The sequence below is a fragment of the Gopherus evgoodei genome, chromosome 1 (assembly GCF_007399415.2).
Source record: "Gopherus evgoodei ecotype Sinaloan lineage chromosome 1, rGopEvg1_v1.p, whole genome shotgun sequence".
Taxonomy (NCBI): Eukaryota; Metazoa; Chordata; order Testudines; family Testudinidae; genus Gopherus; species Gopherus evgoodei.
In genome coordinates this window covers 281,188,756-281,211,097 of record NC_044322.1, presented here as the reverse complement: position 1 = coordinate 281,211,097, position 22,342 = coordinate 281,188,756, and the positions used below count along the sequence as shown (strand labels likewise).

Below are 22,342 nucleotides of genomic sequence, written 5' to 3'. Positions count from 1 at the left end.
GGTTAGACACCCACTGGCTGACATTAGACACCATACAAGTCCTTCATATCCCATTATCGGAGGCGGATTATGGTTTCCAGGGGCCCTGGGCCAGAGCAAGTGGGGGGCCCTTCCCCACCCTTCTGTCTGTAGTCCTGCCCCTTCTGCCTGCGAACCCACCCACAGCCCCAGCCCTTTCTGACTCCTTCCCAGGACCCAGCCTCTGTTTCACCCAGGGCCTCTCTCCCATTCTGCCCATCCCACAACCTGTTTGCTCCTTTCTGCCCTCCCCCACTCCACCCCAAGACTGGAGAGGCTCTGTCCCCACGCCATGGCCCCAGGGCCGTAGCAGGGAGTGAGAGCTCCTCCAGTCCCAGGGCCGCAGCAGGGGTCCAGGTGCTTGGGCTTCCCTGCCACCCTCTGCACTTCTGCAGGGGACCAGGGTTGGGGCACTGGGGGCTTCTGCTCCGCCTGCCTGGCGCTTCTGCCAGAGAGTGGGTTCGGCATGGGAGCTTCACCTGCTGTGCTGTAGCTTCTGCCGGGGAGGAGGTCAGGGGGGCTTCCCCTGACCCATTCGGCAGGCAGCAGAAGCAGGGGAGGCCCTAGTTGGCTGGGGCCCCTGGGCTCAGGCCCTGTGGCTAATCTGCCACTGCCCATGCTGTGCTTCTCAGAATGTTGGCTTTATTTATGTCTGAAGGTGCTGTCATCTGCCTTCACACATAGCTGAAGATCCGCTGGTATATGCCTCACCTCTAAAAAAAAAAAAAAGGTGAATCTCTAGATCCTGCATACCATCTGCATTTGTACTGGAGGAGCATCTATTAGAGCATATGAGCTAATGCATGTGAAAACTACCAACTGCCCTGTTTTCACTACAGTTTTACCTCAAGTTAAGAACTTGACTTTTTTGCGTGGGAGTAGTGAAAACTAGACTCTCAATGTCTGATGCTGAAAATACCCAAGGTGCACTAGGAAGGCATGTAAAGTTATTTTACTAGCTTAAGTACAAAACATTATGCTGCCCCTAATGTGATGCTATGTAGGTAAACATCTAATTTATGCACATCCAAAATATACAGAAACATTTGTTGTCAGAACTTCCACATTTTGCAAGATTAAGACAAATATTGTTAGTTAAATGCTCTTAGCCCGTACAAAGATTGTTCAGAATATAAATCAGGAAAGAGCTTGCTCATTTTATACATATTGAACATTCACTTTACCTTTGCCTTCTGTCTTTCATCTTAATTTTCTCAATTGCTTCAATATTTTCTTTTGGAACTGACTCCAACAATTCACACAGTTCTTCAATTCGATTCTCTATTCTCCTCAACATCTGAATGGAATTAATGCTTGATGTGTCTACTTCTCCAACACTAACTCTGTACACTTCTGCAACCTTTTTAGTAAGTGAATGTAGCATTTTGTCCTTAGATTAAACAAAAACAAATCTGTAAGAGCCTATAAAATATCGCACGAGTGATATTTGAATATAATAGCATTTCTGTAAATGCCTTGAAAGCAGAAGACAATATACACATGTATTTACTATCAACGTGACAGTCACATGTGATCACATCAATAAGAGGGCGACTTTTGTGTTATGTGAATGGGGCAAAAATGGAAGCATTTTAACCTTATGAAAAACAACAAATACTCAGCCATGGAATCGAAGGAAATTCCACCTGAGCGTTTTGGTGATAAATACTTCACCCTTTCCTGAGCTACAGCGCTAATTCAGCAAAGTACTTATGTACTTGCCTACATGTGTATCAATAGGACTTCTCACATGCTTACAGCTGGGCACGTTTTTAAGTCCCCAGCTGAACTGTGGCCCCAAAGGGGCAGCCCTGGGATCACCTGCAGCAGCTATACTGAGGTAAACTACAATTTATCCTATTTACACTAGGATTTTATAACATGTTATCTGTTAGGTGAAATCTACCTCATTACAAACAGCTGTTTTTTTTTTTCTGGTGTAGACATGGCCTTGGAACCAAGAAGCGGGTTTCTTTCACAAGAAATAAGCCATGACAGTGTCAGAGCAGAATACTAGCTCTGCTACAGTTAAGGTTCAGACCAGTTTTCTGTTTAAAGGCGGACTTGTCTAAGTCCTCTAAAATCCGAAGTTACTCAGATTTCCTTGAAATATGGTGTGCCTTATGGGGGCATGGGTTAGTGATCCAAATTTAGGGTCATTGGGCCAAAGGATTCCTGAGACACAGCACCCTCCCCCACAAAAAAAACAACAGCTTTTCTTAAGGTTGACATACTTTACCAATTTTTTTTTCCCCCCAGTTGGAGAGAGTAAACCGTGGCTCTGAGCCTGGTCAAAATGATCTTAATCACTGGACATTTATGTCAGCTGGTACATTGCATCCATTAACCTTTGTTAGCAAAATTGAAAACGGTAATGTCAAGATAGTTAAGATTTCAAGTTAGGTGCATGCCTAATGTGTGGGCACTAAATGGATTACTTGGAGCATGCATGAACAACAGGTTTCTAGCTTGTGTGTTTTCACTGCAGGTGGATAGCTCAATGGGCTCTGCAGCAGCCATTAAACCTGACTGTCAGTTTGAGTCTAACTTTGGGCAGAAATTTAAGAAAGAATTTAGCACTATGCCTTCAGACCTAGCTTTGTCAGGGGTGTGTGTTATTTTGAGGCAATGTAATGAAACAGGAGAATGCTTGCTGAGGGGGAACAGTGGCAGGGAGAGGTTCTGGAGCTGCACTAAGGGAAAGGGGAGGATTTTGGGGATAGAGGGGCCTCAGGTGAGAGAAGACAGTGGGGTTAGGGACAGCTAAAATCCACCAGCTGGATGACCTTGGGCTAGTCACTTCACCTCTCTGTTCCTCAGTTTCCTAGCTGTAAAATGGGGAGAATGATGGAAAGTACTTTGAGATCTATTGATTAAAAAATACTATGTAATGGCTAATTCTTTTTGTTATTACCTAACTGCAACAGCATATCACCCGCAAACCTAAGCAAGAACTACAACTGCCTAAATCCCCATTAACTCCTACAACAAACCTTTCTTTCTTTCTTTCTTTCTTTCTGTTAATAAAAGAAAACTAGGAAATACACTGACAAAACTTTGTGGACACACAGTTAAGATTTCCTGGTATCTCATGCTCTTTGTCAGAGTCGCTGGGTGGCCGGCTGAGGCAGGAGCAGATGCTGGCTGGAGCAGGGGCTCGCTCGTGTGGAAACCCTTATGCAAATGATGCCCTCTAACACTGTACTATCACTTATCCATCATCAAATCATCCTAACTATTGACAAGTCCCATGGCATGAAGATCCCTTTGTCCCACTAGTGACAAAACCTACACAACACGGTGCTGAAATGAGGCAAACTGGATCTCTCAATGTACAGATGCACCGCTTTTCTTTGATCACACACATGGGGGCCAGGTAGAAGGGATCGCCCTCACAGCAGCATACCCTCTTGATTGCAGTTTATCACAATCACAGCTCTTCCAAGCTGCTCCAGATAATCTCTCCACCATTCAATACAGCTAACACAGTGAATGCAGTGGGAGTGCAGGCAGTTAATTCCTAGTGTCTATTACCAGCTTCCGGGAGGCAGAGTTAAGGTTACATGGGCCTGTAATTTAACACTTCTTTTACTGGTTTTCAGAAGTTTGACTTTTGCTTGTTGAATTAAACTGTCTGAAAGAGTACGATATATCAATAGACATCTTTAACTAGGTGTTAACAATGTTTTTTGGCAGTGAATCAGCATTATTATTATCCAAACATGCATTTATTTACATATGTTCAATTTCTGAAAATAGACTGTGAACAGAATGGATTTTGGAAGCCAGGTATCGCAATTCAGGTTTGCACTGAGAATAAAGCAAAGATTTATGTTACTGTATCTTCTTGATCTCTGTGTATCTTCCTCTAGCACAACCTATACGATATTTTTATTGCAGACTCAGACCCCAGTCCCAGCCCCAGGGACTATGGCTCATATTTATATGAAGTAATTGCACAACTGCATAAAATGTATGTTACATTTATCTATCTTTGTGCTCAAATACTTGAAGTATGTAGTCTAAGGGAAAAAAATATAGGCTCAGATTATCCCTTTCCCCCCACAGTGTTATCTAGTCAGATTTACTGCACCGTAGCTAGAAAGAAAAATGTGCTGACTTCTATATCAGCAACTTGAATAGCTGCAGATAGTAAATGAAGAAATAATAATAATGAAGTATTAGACACTGCACAACTGATACTGTTATCTAGACAGGAACAGATTAGGAGAGAGGGGAGGAACCACATGGAATACTTTATGCTGCTATTTATTTCAAGGCATAAGAAAATCCCCATACCAGCACTTCTTTTTTTTTCCTCTGTGATAAGAATAAGTTATTTTTTAAAGATGTAATTGCAAAATTTGTTCTCTTGATATAAAACGTGTTTTGCAAAATAATTACCTGGATTTCTGGATTAAACTCTCCAAAAGAAAACATTTTAGCTCTTAGTGCCAAATCTGTGCATTTTTCCTCTTCATTGATGCAGGCAGCTTTAAGAATTTCTTTATGTCCTACAACAATACTTACTTTTTCGTCTCTGTGGGGAAAAAGAGATCTAGATTTTAGTCATATATTCTGTGGATTCATTTTGTTATGCAGTAACTACAACTCAGCAGTTTAAAATGTTCTTTTCAGATAACTGTTAACAGGGCCGGCCCATAACATTTTGGCACCTGAGGCGGGGAGCTCAAATGATACCCCCAAACCCCCTCGCTTGGGCCAAAACTTTGAAAGGTCTCAATTCTGCCTTCTTCCTGTTCTACTCTTCTTATGGTACTGCTCTGATACCTACCCCAATAAAAGAGAACTAACAACTTAAAATGCCTTGTTCAAAAATGTTAAGGAACACTTAACTTTCAAACGCCTGAACAACAAATGTAACTTTTCTTGTCTGCATAGTAAACACTGGCATTTTTATCTCTTTGAATAATTAAAGTGGTGCTTTTCATGCTTTCTTGGTTGCAAAGATCTGAACTGCTTCCTGCTGAAGGTCCACAGTCTAGGCCAGCTCATGCTCTATTGAGATGGTTGCAAGGCCGACCAGCCTCTCCTGAGTCATTGTGGAGCGTAGAAGAGTTTTTATTAACTTTAACTTGGAGAAGCTGCTTTCTCCACTGGCAACTGTTACAGGAAATGTTAGACATATGTGCAGAGCAACAAAACCATTTGGAAAGGGAGTGGTCATCTTATTTGTGCACATATATTCCAGAACAGCCTTTGGAGTTGATCCTACTGAAATGTATCTTGAAAGGGCTTTCTGTTTATCACCTAAATCACTTGCATCAATATTGCACGTCATCATGTGTCAACACTGTCTCTACTGCCCTGTGTTGCTGGTGTAGGCCTTCTTCAGGTAGAGTGAGGAGTTTTGGAATATCATACAACATCCCAAATATACTGCTGTGTTCCTTGAGCTGCATGAAACGTTCTTCAACTGACTGTATTGCACAATCTAGCACCTGCCTTCTCATGGCATGCCAGATTTCTAGCCAGATTTTTCCAGTCCTGTGATCCTGAAGAACCCAATGTGGCTTGAACATTAGACTGGAAGAGTTTGCAACAAAAACAGTATGCAGCATTCTGGGTTTTTGAGTACATAAGCCATGGCCTCTTCACTTTGTCACCATTGGGGATATCACGCCAGTAATGTGTTGGATGGTAACTTCTATTTTCATTGTCTTTGGGGAACATGAAGTTTTTCACTTGCTGTGGCCCATGCAGTACAAGGAAGTCCCTCCAGCTACTGCTCAAGTGGGTCCACAGTCCTGGATCATCTAGATTTAAGGAACTAAACTCAGCAGCAGCTGTTTCTTGCGCCTCCAACACACTCATCTCTGATCTATATTTTTCTTCGGAAATGTACATGGTTACATCCATTTGAGATGGAGATATGGATGTTGCAATAGCTGCCAGGTCACCTGCACTCTGACTAACTGGTAGATCAGGCATCTCCTTACCACTCACATCCTTACTGGGGCCGGAAGGCTCACTGTGAACATTTGTGTCTATGTATCTCAGGAAAGCTCCTTCCTGCTTAGATAGAAAAGCTTCCATGGCTTTCTTTCTTTTTCTGAATGCTGCCCCAAAGGGGCGTTTTCTTCTTTCACTCATGACAGCTGTTCTGTGCCAGCTATAGTGGCTCTCAACACTCAGTTGAAGGGGACAAACCTGAGTGAAGGAAGATATCAGCGTCTTAAGGGCCTAACTGGCTCCTACTACTTCAGTTGACTGCCTGTTCTCCTCAAGTGGGTTCAGGGAAGCAGCAGGAAACAGGAAGCTCCCTGAGAAGCTGGAGTTAATCAGTCCAAGCTCCTGGGAGTGCTAGAGGGGTACATAAGAAGCTCCTCCTCCTCTCTCTCCCTGCAACTCCTGTTGCTTTCTGCTATTCCCTCTCTCCTTTTGTCCTGCCTGCCTGTTATGTATCTTGTGCCTTCCTTCCTCCAGCACAGCACTCCACCATCTCTGTGCATCTAGAGCAGAGAGAATACATATACACCAGCAGCAGACACAATTTTCTATATTCTGGGTCCTAGCGGCCCCCACAGTCTAGCACCTGAGGTGGCTGCCTCAGTTCATCTCATGGTAAGGCCAGCCAGAACTGCTAATATCTTAGAAACTGGCTATTCTAAGAAAAGGAAGACTTCAGAGCTCCAAAGTCTAAACAATAAATCAGTTTACCTCTTGTATGGGGAAAGAAAATGACAGAAATTCTTTTTTCATATAAGTTAACAATTTGAAAGCATTCTAGGCAGCTAGAACAAATCTTGGCATTATTTAAACTTCATTACAGTGACTGTCATCAGTCATTATCAATTGATACTATAACAAATAAGCATTATGCACTGTAGAAATTAGGCAATTAAATAGAGAAAATAAACAAAAAATGGATTTTAAAAACTTTGACATTAATTAAAAAATAAAATACAAATAAGCTGTGCATTTGTGAAAGGATATTAACATTGCTCACGTGCCCCATTAGACAGAAGGCCATAAGGCATCTGTGAAGTAATATCTGCAGCTCACAAAGTAGCTTTCCTCCCAAAGTGCATACAAAATAATATATAGGGGTCAACACACTGTCCAAGGTGGATCCTGATTGCAAAACGGATGGGGGCATGGCCCTGACTCCTCCTGCTCCCCCGGTAGGTTGAGGTGTATTCTCACAGTATGTTGAATGGGCCAGGAGGAGGAAGAGGAGGAAAGAGCCTCCTTGTGCCCTTCTGTAGGAATATAGGCCCTCATTAGATTTGAGTGAATTATGGTTTTAAATTGAGATGGGATATTAGCATGCACGAAAGGCACAAAGCCTGTGACCAAAAAAAATGAGATCACAAAAAAAGAAGAGGAGTTGTGTTAAACTTGTAGTGAAACTTCAAAATACTTGTGTTATCTTATTTAAGGTTTGGGCTGAAATAATAGAAATAAAACATGGGTTAATTGGTACCAGGTGCATTACATAATTGGCTACATAAGAAACTGCTTCATCTGGCCTTAGCTAAAGTCTGAGACATGGCAATGACATGACTTGTTTGCTAAGGGGGGTATACAAAAATAATCCCTGCCTGACCATGTCGGAGCTGACCAATATGTGTCTAAGCACCATGGGTTTAGCCCATTTGCAAGTATCTTGATCAAGCACTTGTAAGTGTTCTGTTAGAGCTTGGATGTAATAACTGCTTATTTGTTAGGCTTTTTAGGCATGTTTAGAGCAATTGTATAAATACCATTCAGCCTGATGAAGTGGGTATTCACTCACAAAAGCTTATGGTCCAATACATCTGTTAGTCTTTAAGGGGCCACAGAACTCTTTGTTGCTCCATTCAGCCTTTGTATTTCATAAAGGCATTTATGGTTAAATGAGTGTCATGGTAATATCCTGCATAAACAATAATCCCAGAACCTTCTTCTCCACTCCATCGCACTAGACCAGGGATTATATGGCCCTTACTAATTACAAATGGGACATATACAACATGGAGCATATTTGTCTCCCCAGTCTACCTCTTTGCAACCCCAAAATGCCAAGCTTGTAGTGAAACTGCTATTTTCTGTTATATATCTACCTTATTCAGAAACTGTGCTCCTTCAGAATACCATATGAGCCATACTTAAAGCATGACTATGTTGAAAATGTCTCTACTTTGCTGTTCAGGGAATAGGTCAGGTAATCAAAATATCCAGCGCTGAAGAGGTACCAACAAGCTTCTGTATTACACTTTGCTCTCTCTAGTTCAATAACTTACAGTTTTGCCTTTATAATTTTTGCCATCTGCTCAAGTTCATCCATAGTTTCATCTAAGTCTTGGTTATTTTGGATTAATGCAAGATTTTGTTCCTCTAACTCTGTGAAGATCTGAAGTAACTGCTTTGGATCTGTGAAATATATTTCTGGCACCTAAGATAGAAGAAAGAAAGATACATAGCATCTACTGGAAGAGGAGTTACATATATGTTAGGTAACTTCAGTTTTGCTGCAAATAATTCTTTCTAAAATTTAAAACAACAGAAAAGTGTTAATGACATGTACGGGGGGAATCTTAAGGAGCTGATTGAGAAAGATCTGTGGCTGATTTGAGCTGTTGTAGTGATGCAAAGCTGCTGGACCAGAGCTGAGAACCTGGCCAATGGCTTGAACATGTGCAACCAAGTACACAATCTGGCCCAGAATTTCCGCAGTTTTTCCATAAGAAAAATCAAGTCATTAAAAGTAAAAAATAAATAAATCTCATTACTTTTCCAGAGTACACAGGTTCAGTCAAGAAGTATAGTTTTTCATTACCATATCCATGTCCAAGTCTTTCAAGGAATCTTCATGAATTGCACAATCACTTTCGCTTTCCCACCTGATATAAAAGGGAAGGAGAAAAGGAGTCAGTCCCTGGTTTCTAAGCCTAAAATCCCAATCCTATAAAAGCTTTCTGATTTCAATGTGTGGAAAGGGAACTCCCATCACTGAAAAAGATGTTTTCAACTCTTTGAAGACTTAGGCCTTAGTCTTCTCCACATATGCACAATAGTCTTGTTTTCTCAACAACACGAAAGCATGCAGTGGAGAGAAGGGAGGAACAGAAGCTTTAACGAACAGGATTAAATTTGATTTTATAAAGCAACTCTCACACCTATTACTGCATGGGAACTATTTCAATGCACTGTCCTGTACTTACAGATTCTTCAGGACTCTGTTGTACCTACAAGAATAGTTACTGCCCTTTTCAATAATAGCTGCTTTATAATTGCTTCCCAAAGTTGTGTGTTATATACAGGTATTAATGACTATGTAGGCAAACGGAGCAATCGTTGTGAGCTCAATAGCTCACACGTTGCCTTGGATATATCTATTTTTAAAATTGGAACAGCCCTTCAGCAGGTTCCAGCACATAATCAAGGGCAGAAACATGGCAAAACGGATGGGCAAAACAGAGACGTCTATCTGCAAAGAAAAACAACATTAACTAAAAGAGGATGAAAAGGACGGTTAACTATATACGATGCTAAATTACAGTTCTCAGTTTTGTCCGACTCTGCTCCCCTTTGTTTCTCCCAGTTCTCTTGTCTTTCTACTCCACTGCTCCGTAACCAGTGCTGCACCTCCTGTGGGAGCCCCTCTGCCAAGCCTAACTGTGAGCCTTCAGCCACAAGACAGTTAATTTTGCTGTCCCATCACAGGCACCTTCACCTGATACTGGTCTGGCTCCAGATGTTCACTGACAAAATTTTCATTCAGTCATCATACTTCTCCTGGTGTGAATAATCACAACAAACTCTTGGGCCTTCATCCACAAGTCACCTTAATACTAAGTTGTTGATTTAAAGTTGTTAGCATCGATGATTGTTAAATCCTTCTATCTACCAGATGTCAATGCTCACAACAGAGGCTAACCTGGGTGCAGAGGAACACATAAATGTGGATCCTTCTAGTTGGCTTTGGCCATTGGTACCACTACCAAATCACTATCACTATGGAGGTGGGAGAATTATTGATAAACATCCTTACTGTGGTATGTAGGTATCTGTTATAATTGCATTTCTTATTTTCATTTGCTCTCTTACTTGATATATTTTCTTCTTATTGTACACAGGAAGATGGAGAAAGCAAACTAAGAATGGAGAAAGCAAATTTTGTCTGATGCTATACCTTGATGATGTCTTTTTTTTATCAGTCAAGATGGATTTGCACTCACTTAACATTTTCACTTCTTCACCCAAGTCTGCTTCTGTGAGCTTTCTAGAAGACCTGCGTTCATTTTCTTCAAAATGTGAAGAGATAAAAGGATAAATTTGAAAGTAAATATGTATCCAAATTATAATATTATTCATCTATATGAACATGAACTTACACACTAAGGGGTATATTCTTATCTTGATCCTTGGAATATTACCAGCCATGGTCTGCAGACGTTAAGGTGGTGTATTTTATCAGTTTGTTTATAACTATCATACAGTTTCTTTCTAAATATATATTAGATAAATACAAAGAAATCCTGTTTTCATAACTTATAAATGAAACCAATGTTATTTTAAGGCTTCTGAATAATAACAACTTCTTACCCACTTTATAAAAGTCATTTGTGATGTGTTTTCCTTGCTTTGGACTTGAGGCACCAAGAAATTTTTCCTTTGTGCTGTGATTCAGTTTCTTTTTTCAGTGCCTAGCAGTGAAGCAGCTAAACTTCACCTTCATCTATATGTAGCTCTCTAATCAATACATGTTGATATTCATCTCAATATACTTATTTTACAGATGTCCTCAGTGAGGAACAGCGTATTTAAGTGCTTTGCCCATGGCCACATAGTGAATCAGTAGCAGAGCTATGTAATCTAGAGTTCATAGCTTTTAACGCCAGAAAGGACCATTAGATTATCTAGCCTGACCTCCTATATGTCACAGGCCACTGAATTTCATCCACTTACCCCTGCATTGAGCTCAATAGCTTGTGTGGGACTAAAGCATATCCTATAAAAAGATGGTTCTATTCACCAGTGGATTGCTTTAGCCGCTAGGGAACATTAACAAATAACTCCTCAATTACAATACTTTTAACTAACTATTCAGTCATACGTTTTCTTCATATTAACTTTCTATTATAACTTTTATAAAATATCAGAACCCTGAAAAATACACTAGAAAAGATATCTCATCCAAGTTCCATTTCATCATAAAACTTAAGTCTTGTCTGCACTGTATTTGCATAAACAAATTGTTTTGTATTATTATTTTCAATGGTGTTTTACCCTCTCTCGTTTTTCTTCTCTAGATATGGAAAGACGCAAGTCCTAAAATGTTCACTTAGGTCTGATCTGGAAAATGGGTATACACATGCTTAATTTACACCCAGGAGGAGTCCCATTTACGTCAACGGGACTACCTGCAGGTGTAAAGTTAAGTGCATATTTAAGTCTTTACAGGTTTGGGCAATAAGCTGCAAACAAGGAGCCAGAATGGTCCAAAATAGGGATGTAGAGTTTCTAATTTTCCATTGTTTATTTGTATAATCACCATCTCTCATACATATACCATCATGTTTTGTCAATGTAACCTAGGCCTATATTTAGTAAAAGTTTGCTCAGAAAGGGAAAATTCCATTCACATCTCATGTAACTCTTGGAAAAACTTTAAAAACTATCCTGGCCACACCTCCTACTTTTTCCTTCCTAGCATGTATTTGGAGAGGGTTCAGAAAAGAGCCACAAGAATAATTAAAGGATTGTAAAACATGCCTTATAGTGACAAACTCAAGGAATCTGTTTCGCATATCAAGAAGAAGGTTACATGGTGACTTGATTCCAGTCTGTGTGACAGATTGACAATATCCTGAACAAACCTTACAGAATTAAGATAAACTTTACCGAAATAAGTTAAACCTTATTGAATGAGGGTTAACATTTTTGGAGTTCACGGCATTACAAGTGCAATGTTTATGTACTATTGTGAAATTGTATGGAACTTCTTTAACAGAAAGACAAGATTATTGCAGTCCCTGGAAGGTAGGAGGAAGTTCAAAGGTTTTTTTGGAACAATACATTGAAGTGGATTTCCTTAAGAAATATATTGAGGTGAAGAGAATGCAAATTCTCCCCCTACAAAGCCATCCTTTTGAAGATATGCCCTGGGGGGAGATTCTTTGTGTACTAACTACCTGGTTCCTGAGACTCCAGTTCAAAGACTCGAACCATATAATAAGGGAACTGAACGTGTTATGAGGATGCTTGTTCTGTACTGAAGCTCTGAACTTATAACCACAAGGACGCCCCTAGAATGGGTATTAAAAGACTGCACTTGTCAGAACCCATGTGAGAGTCGGGATGAACTCTGGTAAGCTTATTACCATGCATGTATGTTCTCTTACTGTTTTTAATGTTTTCTCTGTAATGTTTCTTACCTTGAGAAAAATGGGTTTGCTTAGAAAATACTATGTGGTAACTTATATGTGTAGCAATTGCACTGTTCTCTGTATTTGAAGAGAAAGCAAGCAAGTGTCCTAGGGCATCTGTCGGTGCTGGGAATGACAGAGTGGAGGCAGGGAACTGTCCAGCCTGGGAATGCCCTGGGCGAAGGAAGAGAGACTGGTGTCTCCACCCAAGAGAAGCAACAGCCGGGGTGCTGAAAGCCAAGAGTGGATTCCCTTGCTGAACTACTGAAATACAGGTGCAGTTGGCCTTAACTGTGACAGTAAGAACCTACATGGGGAACAGAAATTTGATAACCGAGGGCTTTTCAATCTAGGGGACAAAGTATAACAAGATCCAATGGATGGAAGCTGAAACTAAACACAAACTCAGAATGAAGCACAAATTTTTAACTGTGAGGGTAATTCACCCTCAAAACAATTTACCAAGACTTGAGATGGATTCTCCAACCCGGAAAATTTTAAAATCAAGATTGGATGTTTTTCCAAAAGATATGCTCTCATTCAAATGGGAATTAATTCAGAGAAGTCCTGTGTTATACAGGCAGCCAAACTACAGGACCACAATTGTCCTTTCTGGCTTTATAATCTATGATTTTGTGAAAATAGTATCTTAATTCCTTAGGGGTTCATTTGAGGAATAAGAGTCAGGATACAATCATAACTCTCTGTTTCCTATACCATAATTGCAAAGAGGAGATAGCAATCCTCTATTTTGGGGTACATCAGAGGCAACTTGAGTTCTAGTTTCCCCAGTCTGATCATCTGAGGAAATCTTGCCCTCTCTTTCTTCCACCCCCACCAAAAGAAGAGATTCCTTCCACTATAGGGCATTTCCTCAAGTTTCTTCCCTACTTGCAGGAATACCAGTACCTAGACTACAGAGGTGGCCATTTAAATCAACAACTTAATATTAAGATGACTTGTGGATGAAGGCCCAAGAGTTTGTTGTGATTATTCACACCAGGAGAAGTATGATGACTGAATGAAAATTTTGTCGGTGAACATCTGGAGCCAGACCAGTATCAGGTGAAGGTGCCTGTGATGGGACAGCTAAATTAACTGTCTCTCCAGAGGTGGTACAGAGCAGTGCAAAGAGGAACAACATGGGGGAGGGGCAATGTTTTGCCCCCCACCACCACCCAGGAGGCTGTTGCATGTGGCCACGGTGGCCACATTTGGTCTAAACAGTCAGGCTTTGTGTTGGGAATTCCGCAACAGCAGCAGGGAGGGAAAGGATGGAATCCATACCCAAACCTGCAGCTGGGCAACAGAGGTACAGTGCATAATTTCTATGGCCACTGAACAGTGACTACAGCCCCTTCTAACTCCTATGAAAGGGTGCAGTGAGACTGGATCAGCATAAGCACCAATCTAGTGGTCCTTTACCTGCCTTGCCCCAATAGGCTCTTCTGTGTCAGGCTATTTGAAACTGAGGCCTGGTCTTCACTACAGAGTTAGGTCAACATAAAGCCATCATAAGAAGTAAGGTAGACGTTGCTCCCACCGACATAAATCGCCCGCTACACTGACCTCATAACTCCACTTTTGCAAGCAATGTAGCCCTTAGGTGGAGGTAGTCAGGTGACAGTGTGTCGTGTTGACAATGTGTTACTTCGCCTGTTTTTGGCTGTCAACCTCATGCAGGGCTCAAAGCTGGAGACACCCCCACCCTCCCTGGGGCTGACAGTCTGAGCTGTAAGCTCCACGTGAGGCTCACAACTGGAGCTCCCCACCCCAGGGTAGGGGTGGGAACCGCAGCTGTCAGTGCCCCACACCATTAAGCTGGTGGAAGTATTTCTGGTGAAGACACACACCACTGACAGAGGGGGTATAGTGTGGACAGGAAGCACCACAGTAAGTACTGCAATCACTGTTTCACTTAGGTTGACTTAATTTTGTAGTGTGCACTCATATGTCTGGCTGCTTCATCTGTGCACCCTCTGCCCCTGCTCCTCACAGACACAACCCTACTAAGGGGAGGACCTTCCATGAACTCCCTATGACTGTGTGAATTTTACCATCAGTGAACAGGAATACCTTCCCCACCCTACTGCATAGACCTCATACCTTTGTTATCATGCACCGCTGTTCTCTGGTGACAACTCGCACTTAGAGCTGATGCTTTCCTATTGTGTCCAGCACTTTTCTCAAAGGAGCTGACGCGCCTGTCTGTACTTGCTGCATAGAGTCTATCTAAAGATATAAACAGCACTAGAACTGAAGAGTTTTACTAAAAGAAATGTGGCTTGACTGACAGTAACAACAAAGTTACTGCTCTGATTTACTGTGAAAGCAAGTGGAGAATATAATGGGATCTAAATAAAGAATAACGTAAAGGAACTTTTTATCTGAGGTACAGCTAAACCAAGAAAGCTCTTCCAACTGCTACAGGGAAAAACAAATAGTAATACGGGAAATGGCCTTTAACAGTAAGGTCTTGTCTGCACAAGAAACTTGCGCTAGTTAAGCTAAAATCAGTTTTTAATTTGATTTAGCTTAACTGGTGCAAACCCATGTAGACACTTCTTATACTGATTAAAACTTGATTTAGAAGATTCCTTACCAGTTTAAGCTAAATCAGTGCAAGACAGGCTTAAATTAATTTGAGTATCCACATAGAGGTTTCCACTGCTTTAACTAAATCAATTTAAAAATACACCTTTAATTAAACTTTTAATATAAACAAGGCCTAAGTGAGGCATCTAGAAGAAAATAAACATTCATGTTAGGAAGCTAGCCTAAACTGGCTTCAAAAGATGCAACTCACTAATGGGGGCTTATGTCAGCCACATTATTTACCTCGAATTGCCAACCTTACATGTTCAAAAATCATGAGTCAAGACCTCAAAATCATGAGACTGGCTTAAAAATCATGAATTTTTTTAAAAAAGAGTTAATAAATTTGGGGTTCTTTTTATTTGTCTTCTGGTTTTTGAGTCTTTAAGGTGCACTTGCTTCATTTTTTTTCAGGCTTTTCTCTGTAACCATGAGGGCTAGAAACTTACTTTTTTAAAAACTGAAAGCTGAGCTCTCACACAATCTGTGGATTCCAGAAGCTAGGGTTTTAAGGGAAAAAACCACCAACATTGCGAGACTTGTGGTAAAATTACGAGAGTTGGCAACGCTGAAAGGGAATCAGCATCTGATCACTTCATTTTTGAAAGTCCTGACTTGTGTGTGTTTAAATTTTCAGCCTTAATCACATTTATATAGATTGTGCTTTATATTTTCAGATACATACTTTGCTTTAAAAAAATAGAACCGTGGCGTGGTTGGCATGGAATTGAAGAACTTATCTTCTCTTTGCATGCACTTTCTTTTTCTTGGTGTGGAGTGAAAGCACATGTAATCATTTCTCTCTGCATGATCTCTCTTTCTCTCTGTTTGTCTATTCTTGCTTTCAACTTTTTTGTTCTCTGTTCTTCTTGCCATTCTTTAGGAGAAAGTTTCATCAAAAAATCTTCATAATATAAACTCTCCATGAGAAGGAATTCGGCATTTGCAATTTCACTACAAAAATATGTTAAGAGTATACAGTTAATATACAAGCAGATATACAAAAAATGTAAAGTTTAAATTATATCAGCTTAAATGACATTATCTTAGTCACATATTACACTGGCATTTTTCAAAATGTCGGTTACTGAGAAACCCTCTCACATCTGGATCAGGAGGTGACTTCAAAGTTCCTCCTCAGCATATGGACTCATACTTATTATAGATACTATGGTGCAGAACTAAAAAGGTGTGTTGAACTGTTCACAGCCTTTCAATGAAACACTAAACACATGTTCTTTCTGCTGATCTCTCAGGAAAGTGAATGAGAATTTCTTACCTGATCATTTTCTTTCTGCTAACCATCTCTCTCCTCATTTATCTCTAATGTGTTAATGTCCCCCCACTCTAAGCAATTTGGAGTGGTCCAGTGTTGTTGCTGCATACTGTAGGACTAAGCACCACCCTTTAGGTCAGGCCACCATGCCATTAGAAGAGTTCTTCCAGAGCAAAAGAAACACTCCAGCAACTGATTTATTAGTATTTAGAGAACTTCCTGATATATTAACCCCAATAAAATTATAAAAGGGGTAAAAACCAAGATGTCATGGTAGGGATCTACTACAGACCACCTAACCAGGAAGAAGAGGTGGATGAGGCTTTTTTTTAAACAACTAAAAAATCATCCAAAGCACAGGACTTGGTGGTGATGGGGGACTTCAACTACCTAGACATCTCTTAGGAAAATAACAGAGCAGGGCACATATTATCTAATAAGTTTTTGGAATGTATTGGAAACAATTTTTTATTTCAGAAGGTGGAGACAGCTATTAGGGGAGAGGCTGTTCTAGATTTGATATTGACAAATAGGGAGGAACTTTGTCCAATCTGGACAAATTGGAGAAATGGTCTGAGGTAAACCGGATGAAGTTCAATAAAGATAAATGCAAAGTGCTCCACTTAGGAAGGACAATCAGTTTCACACATACAGAATGAGAAGAGACTGTCCAGGAAGGAGTATGGCAGAAAGGGATCTAGGGGTTATAGTGGACCACAAGCTAAATATGAGTCAACAGTGTGATGCTGTTGCAAAAAAAGCAAAGGTGATTCTTGGATGCATTAACAGGTGTGTTGTGAGCAAGACAAGAGAAATCATTCTTCCGCTCTACTCTGCGCTGGTTAGGCCTAAACTGGAGTATTGTGTCCAGTTCTGGGCTCCGCATTTCAAGAAAGATGTGGAGAAACTGGAGAGGGTCCAGAGAAGAGCAACAAGAATGATTAAAGGTCTTGAGAACATGACCTATGAAGGAAGGCTGAAAGAATTGGGTTTGTTTAGTCCTGGAAAAGAGAAAACTGAGAAGGGACATATAGCAGTTTTCAGGTATCTAAAAGGGTGTCATAAGGAGGAGGTAGAGAACTTGTTCACCTTAGCCTCTAAGGATAGAACAAGAAGCAATGGGCTTAAACTGCAGCAAGGGAGGTTTAGGTTGGACATTAGGAAAAAGTTCCTTCAGGGTGGTTAAACACTGGAATAAATTGCCTAGGGAGGTTGTAGAATCTCCATCTCTGGAGATCTTTAAGAATAGGTAAGATAAATGTCTATCAGGGATGGTATCAGGAGTGAAAGTAACTTAAAGGACTTACCGGTACTCCAGAGTCCTGCAGAGGGGGAGGGGCCTCAACTGGAAGAGGCGTGGCTTCTATCGGAAGAGGTGGGGCCTTTAAATCCTGGGCCTTTTTATTCAGGATTTAAAGGGCTCAGGGATTTGGCTGAAGCTAAGAGCTGGGCCCTTTAAATCATCCCCGGAGCTACTAGCTGCAGAGGTGGCTGGGAGCCCTGGGGTTTGGGCAGGAGTGAAAGTAATTTACATTTCTTACCCATATGGTCCAATCGCAAGCAATCCACCTCTCCTACGTACTTCATGGATCCCTCCCATTGCATGACATAGATGAGAAAATAAAGCTACTTTTACTACTACAAGTACTGTCTGTAATAAAACTTTACTATTGGAATAAGCCTGAAAAAGTGAAAACTCACTGTCACATTTTTCTCTGCGTCTTCCCTCCTCCTCCAGTCAGGCTGCTGACACTAGGCTCCATGCTTTCTCCTTGCCTGGCACTCAGCAGCTGCAGGGGCTTCCCTCTAGCTTGCAGCAGAGAACAGGGAGACTGGCTGAGGGAGGGAGGGAGAAGCCTGCCTCCTGCATAAGAACAGTTTAAACTCAGCTGTTCCCTGCGTGGTTCAGTAACATTTCAAAGAGGATCTGCAAGCAGTTTGGACACCACAACCATGATCCTCTGCTGGGGAGGGAATGGGATAGATTTGAACTTGGAAATAGTTCCTGATTTTGATTGTGTTTTTTGTGTATAGGAGATCCCCTCATCCCGGCAGCAGAAAAGAACTGTCCCTGCCATGGTCACCCCCCCACCCCACCCCCAACAGCAACTGGGAGTGAAATCAATAAGGATGCCAGAAACAGCTCCCAACCCTGGGGGCTGAACTGCGCAGGGAACAGCTGAGTTTAAACTGTTCTTATGCAGGCAGCAGCAGCAGGCATCTCAGCCAGTCTCCCTACTGCAAGCTAGAGCCTAGAGGAGAACCCCTGCTCGGGGGAGTAGCAGGGGAGGAATGCAGAGCCTCGTCTGCAGCCTGGTTGGAGGAGGGGGAGGGAGGAGATGAGAAACCAGTGTGACAGGAAGTTTTCCCCTTCCACCTGCTTTTATTAGCTCTGGATTTAAGCTGTGCAGCCAAATGCTTGTATTTGTTGTGTATATTAGTATTGGAGAGATCCCCTCATCCTGGGGGCAGAAATGGACTGCCCCTGCCATGGTCAAACACACCCTCCCCCCTTCCCCCAGCTACTGTGAGTGAAATTAACAAGGATGCCAGAAACTGCTCCTAACCCCGGGTGCTGAACCGCTCAGGGAACAGCTGAGTTTAAACTATTTTTATGCAGGGGGCAGGCTTCTCCCTCCCTCAGGCAGTCTCCTTTTCTTACCGGTCCTCTGTACTGGCCCGTACCGGCTTACTTTCACCTCTGGATGGTGTAGACAGTATTTGGTCCCGCCATGAGGGCAGGGGACTGAATTCGATGACCTGTCGAGGTCCCTTCCAGTCCTAGAGTCTATGAATCGATGAACTTATTGAGAATTTGAAAGTGGAAGGCAGCTTGGGTGAAAGTGATCATAAAATGATAGAGTTCATGACAAAATAAAGACAATGGATTTCAAGAAGGCAGACTTTAGCACACTCAGGGAGTTGGTAAGTAAGATCCCATGGGAAGCAAGTCTAAGGGGAAAAACAAGAGAAGACAGTTGGCAGCTTTTAAAAGAGACATTATTAAGGGCACAAGAGCAAACTATCCCACTGTATAGAAAAAACAGGAAGAATGGCAAGAGATTGCCCTGGCTTACCCAGGAGATCTTCAATGATCTAAAAATCAAAAAAGAGTCCTACAAAAAGAGGAAACTAGGGTCAAATTACAAAGGATGAATATAAACAAACACCACAGTATGTAGGGACAAAATTAGAAAGGCCTAGGCATAAATTGAGATCAAACTAGCTAGAGACATAAGGGGTAACAAGAAAACATTCTATAAATACATTAGAAGCAAGAGGAAGACTAAGGACAGGATACGCCCGTTACTCAATTGGGGGGGCGGGAAGGGTAATAATATCAGAAAATGTGGAAATGGCAGAAGTGCTTAATGACTTACTTGTTTCGGTTTTCATCAAGAAAGTTGGTGATGATTGGATGTCTAACATAGTGAATGCCAATGAAAATGAGGTAGGATCAGAAGAGATTAAAATAGGGAATGAACAAGTTAAAAATTACTTGGACAAATTAGATGTCTCCAAATCACCAGGGCCTGATGAAATGCATCCTAGAATACTCAAGGAGCTGACTGAGGAGATATCTGAGCCATTAGTGATTATATTTGAAAAGTCATGGAAGACAGGAGAGATTCCAGAAGACTGGAAAAGGGCAAATATAGTGCCAATCTATAAAAAGGGAAATAAGGACAACTCGGGGAATTACAGACCAATCAGTTTAACTTCTGTATCTGGAAAAATAATATAGTAAATAATTAAGCAATCAATTTGCAAACATCTAGAAGATAATAAGGTGATAAGTAACAGTCAGCATGGATTTGTCAAAAACAAATCATGTCAAACCAACCTGATAGCTTTCTTTGACAGGGTAACAAACTTTGTGGATGGCGGAAAGCAGTAAATATGGTATATCTTGACTTTAGTAAAGCTTTTGATACTGTCTTGCCTGACCTTATCACAAACAAACCAGGGAAATGCAACCTAGATGGAGCTACTATAAGATGGGTGCAAAACTGGTTGGAAAACTGTTCCTAGAGAGTAGTTATCAGTGATTCAGAGTCATGCTGGAAAGGCATAACAAGTGGGGTCCCACAGGGATCAGCTCTGAGTCTGGTTCTATTCAATATCTTCATCAATGATTTAGATAATGGCATACAGAGTACACTTCTAAAGTTTGCGGACGATACCAAACTGGGAGGAGTTGCAAGTGCTTTGGAGGATAGGATTGTGATGGGTTGGATCACAGAACCCCCACTGGAGCTGCCAACTTATGTGCCAAGAGTACTTCTGCCCCTGCTTTCCCTTCTAGCTTGGGACTCCAGAGCCCTGCCTGGTTATGCCAGACATGCTTGCCGGCCACAAACACAGACCCAGGTCTGAACCATGTCCCACAAACGGCAAGCTTAAGTGATAGCAACTTAAGAAGTGTTCCTATTCCTAACACTCAGATGCCCAACTCCCAATGGGGTCCAAACCCCAAATAAATCCATTTTACTATGTATAAAGCTTATGCAGGGTAAACTCATAAATTGTTCGCCCTCTATAACACTGATAGAGAGACATGCACAGCTGTTTCCCCCCCCCCCTCAGGTATTAATACGTACTCTGGGTTAATTTATAAGTAAAAAGTGATTTTATTAAATACAAAAAGTAGGATTTAAGTGGTTCCAAGTAATGACAGACAGAACAAAGTGAATTACCAAGTAAAATAAAACAAAACACACAAATCTAAGCCTAAAACAGTAATAAAACTGAATACAGATAAAATCTCACCCTCAGAGATGTTTCAATAAGTTTCTTTCATAGACTGGATGCCTTCCTAGTCTGGACACAATCCTTTCCCTAGTACAGCTCTTGTTCCAGCTCAGGTGGTAGCTAGGGGATTTCCCATGACTGCAGTCCCCTTTGTTCTGTTCCACCCACTTATATATCTTTTGCATAAGGTGGGAATCTTTTGTTCCTTTCTGGGTTCCCACCCCTCCTTCTAAATGAAAAATCACCAGGTTAAAGATGGATTCCAGCTCAGGTGACATGATCACGTCACTGTAAGACTTTATTACCCACTTGCCAGCACACACGTATACAGGAAGATTTACAAGTAAAACAGAGCCATCTACAGTTAATTGTTCTGGTCAATGGGAGCCATCAAGATTCCTAACCACCATTAATAGCCTATACTTTGCATAATAGACATCTCATAGACATCTCATAGACTCATAGGTCAGAAGGGACCAATATGATCATCTAGTCTGACCTCCTGCACAAGGCAGGCCACAGAACCCTACCCATCCACTTTTATAACAACCCCTAACCCAGGACTGAGTTATTGAAATCCTCAAAACTGGTTTGAAGACCTCAAACTGCAGAGAATCCACCAGCAAGCGACCCATGCCCCACGCTGCAGAGGAAGGCGAAAAACCTCCAGGGCCCCTGCCAATCCGCCCTGGAGGAAAATTCCTTCCCGACCCCAAATATGGCGATCAGCTAAACCCTGAGCATGTGGGCAAGACTCACCCGCCAGCACCCAAGAAGGAATTCTCTGCAGTAACTCAGTTCCCATCCCATCCAACATCTCCCCGCAAACCACTGAGCAGACTTATCTGGTGATAATCCAAGATCAATTGCCCAAATTAAACTATCCCATCATAACATCCCCTCCATATACTTATCAAGTTTAGTCTTGAAGCCAGATAAGTCTTTTGCCCCCACTACTTCCCTCGGAAGGCTGTTCCAAAACTTCACTCCCCTAATGGTTAGAAACCTTCATCTAATTTCAAGTCTAAACTTCCTAATATCCAGTTTGTACCCATTCGTCCTCGTGCCTACATTAGTACTAAACTTAAATAATTCCTCTCCCTCCCTAACGTTAACCCCTCTGATATATTTATATAGAGCAAGCATATCCCCCCGCAGCCTTCTTCTGGCCAGGCTAAACAAGCCAAGCTCTTTGAGTCTCCTTTCATAAGGCAGGTTTTCCATTCCTCGGATCATCCTAGTAGCCCGTCTCTGGACCTCAGAGTTATATTTCTTATATTTCATATTTCTAGTTTCAGATACAAGAATGATACATTCAAACAAACAG

At 41.5% G+C, this 22,342-nt stretch overlaps 1 protein-coding gene across 1 annotated transcript in view; it reads right to left on the bottom strand.

Annotated features, from left to right (window-relative positions):
• Window positions 1-22,342, bottom strand: part of CCDC38 (coiled-coil domain containing 38) — a 42,956-nt gene that overhangs the window by 7,651 nt on the left and 12,963 nt on the right. Inside the window, exons 7-13 of the mRNA XM_030548513.1 lie at window positions 15,673-15,941; window positions 14,541-14,624; window positions 10,199-10,268; window positions 8,801-8,864; window positions 8,265-8,416; window positions 4,423-4,558; window positions 1,203-1,408 (exon numbers count right to left, since the gene is read on the bottom strand). Of these exons, the coding sequence (XP_030404373.1) occupies window positions 1,203-1,408; window positions 4,423-4,558; window positions 8,265-8,416; window positions 8,801-8,864; window positions 10,199-10,268; window positions 14,541-14,624; window positions 15,673-15,941 (981 nt within the window). The remainder of the gene's footprint in view (window positions 1-1,202; window positions 1,409-4,422; window positions 4,559-8,264; window positions 8,417-8,800; window positions 8,865-10,198; window positions 10,269-14,540; window positions 14,625-15,672; window positions 15,942-22,342) is intronic.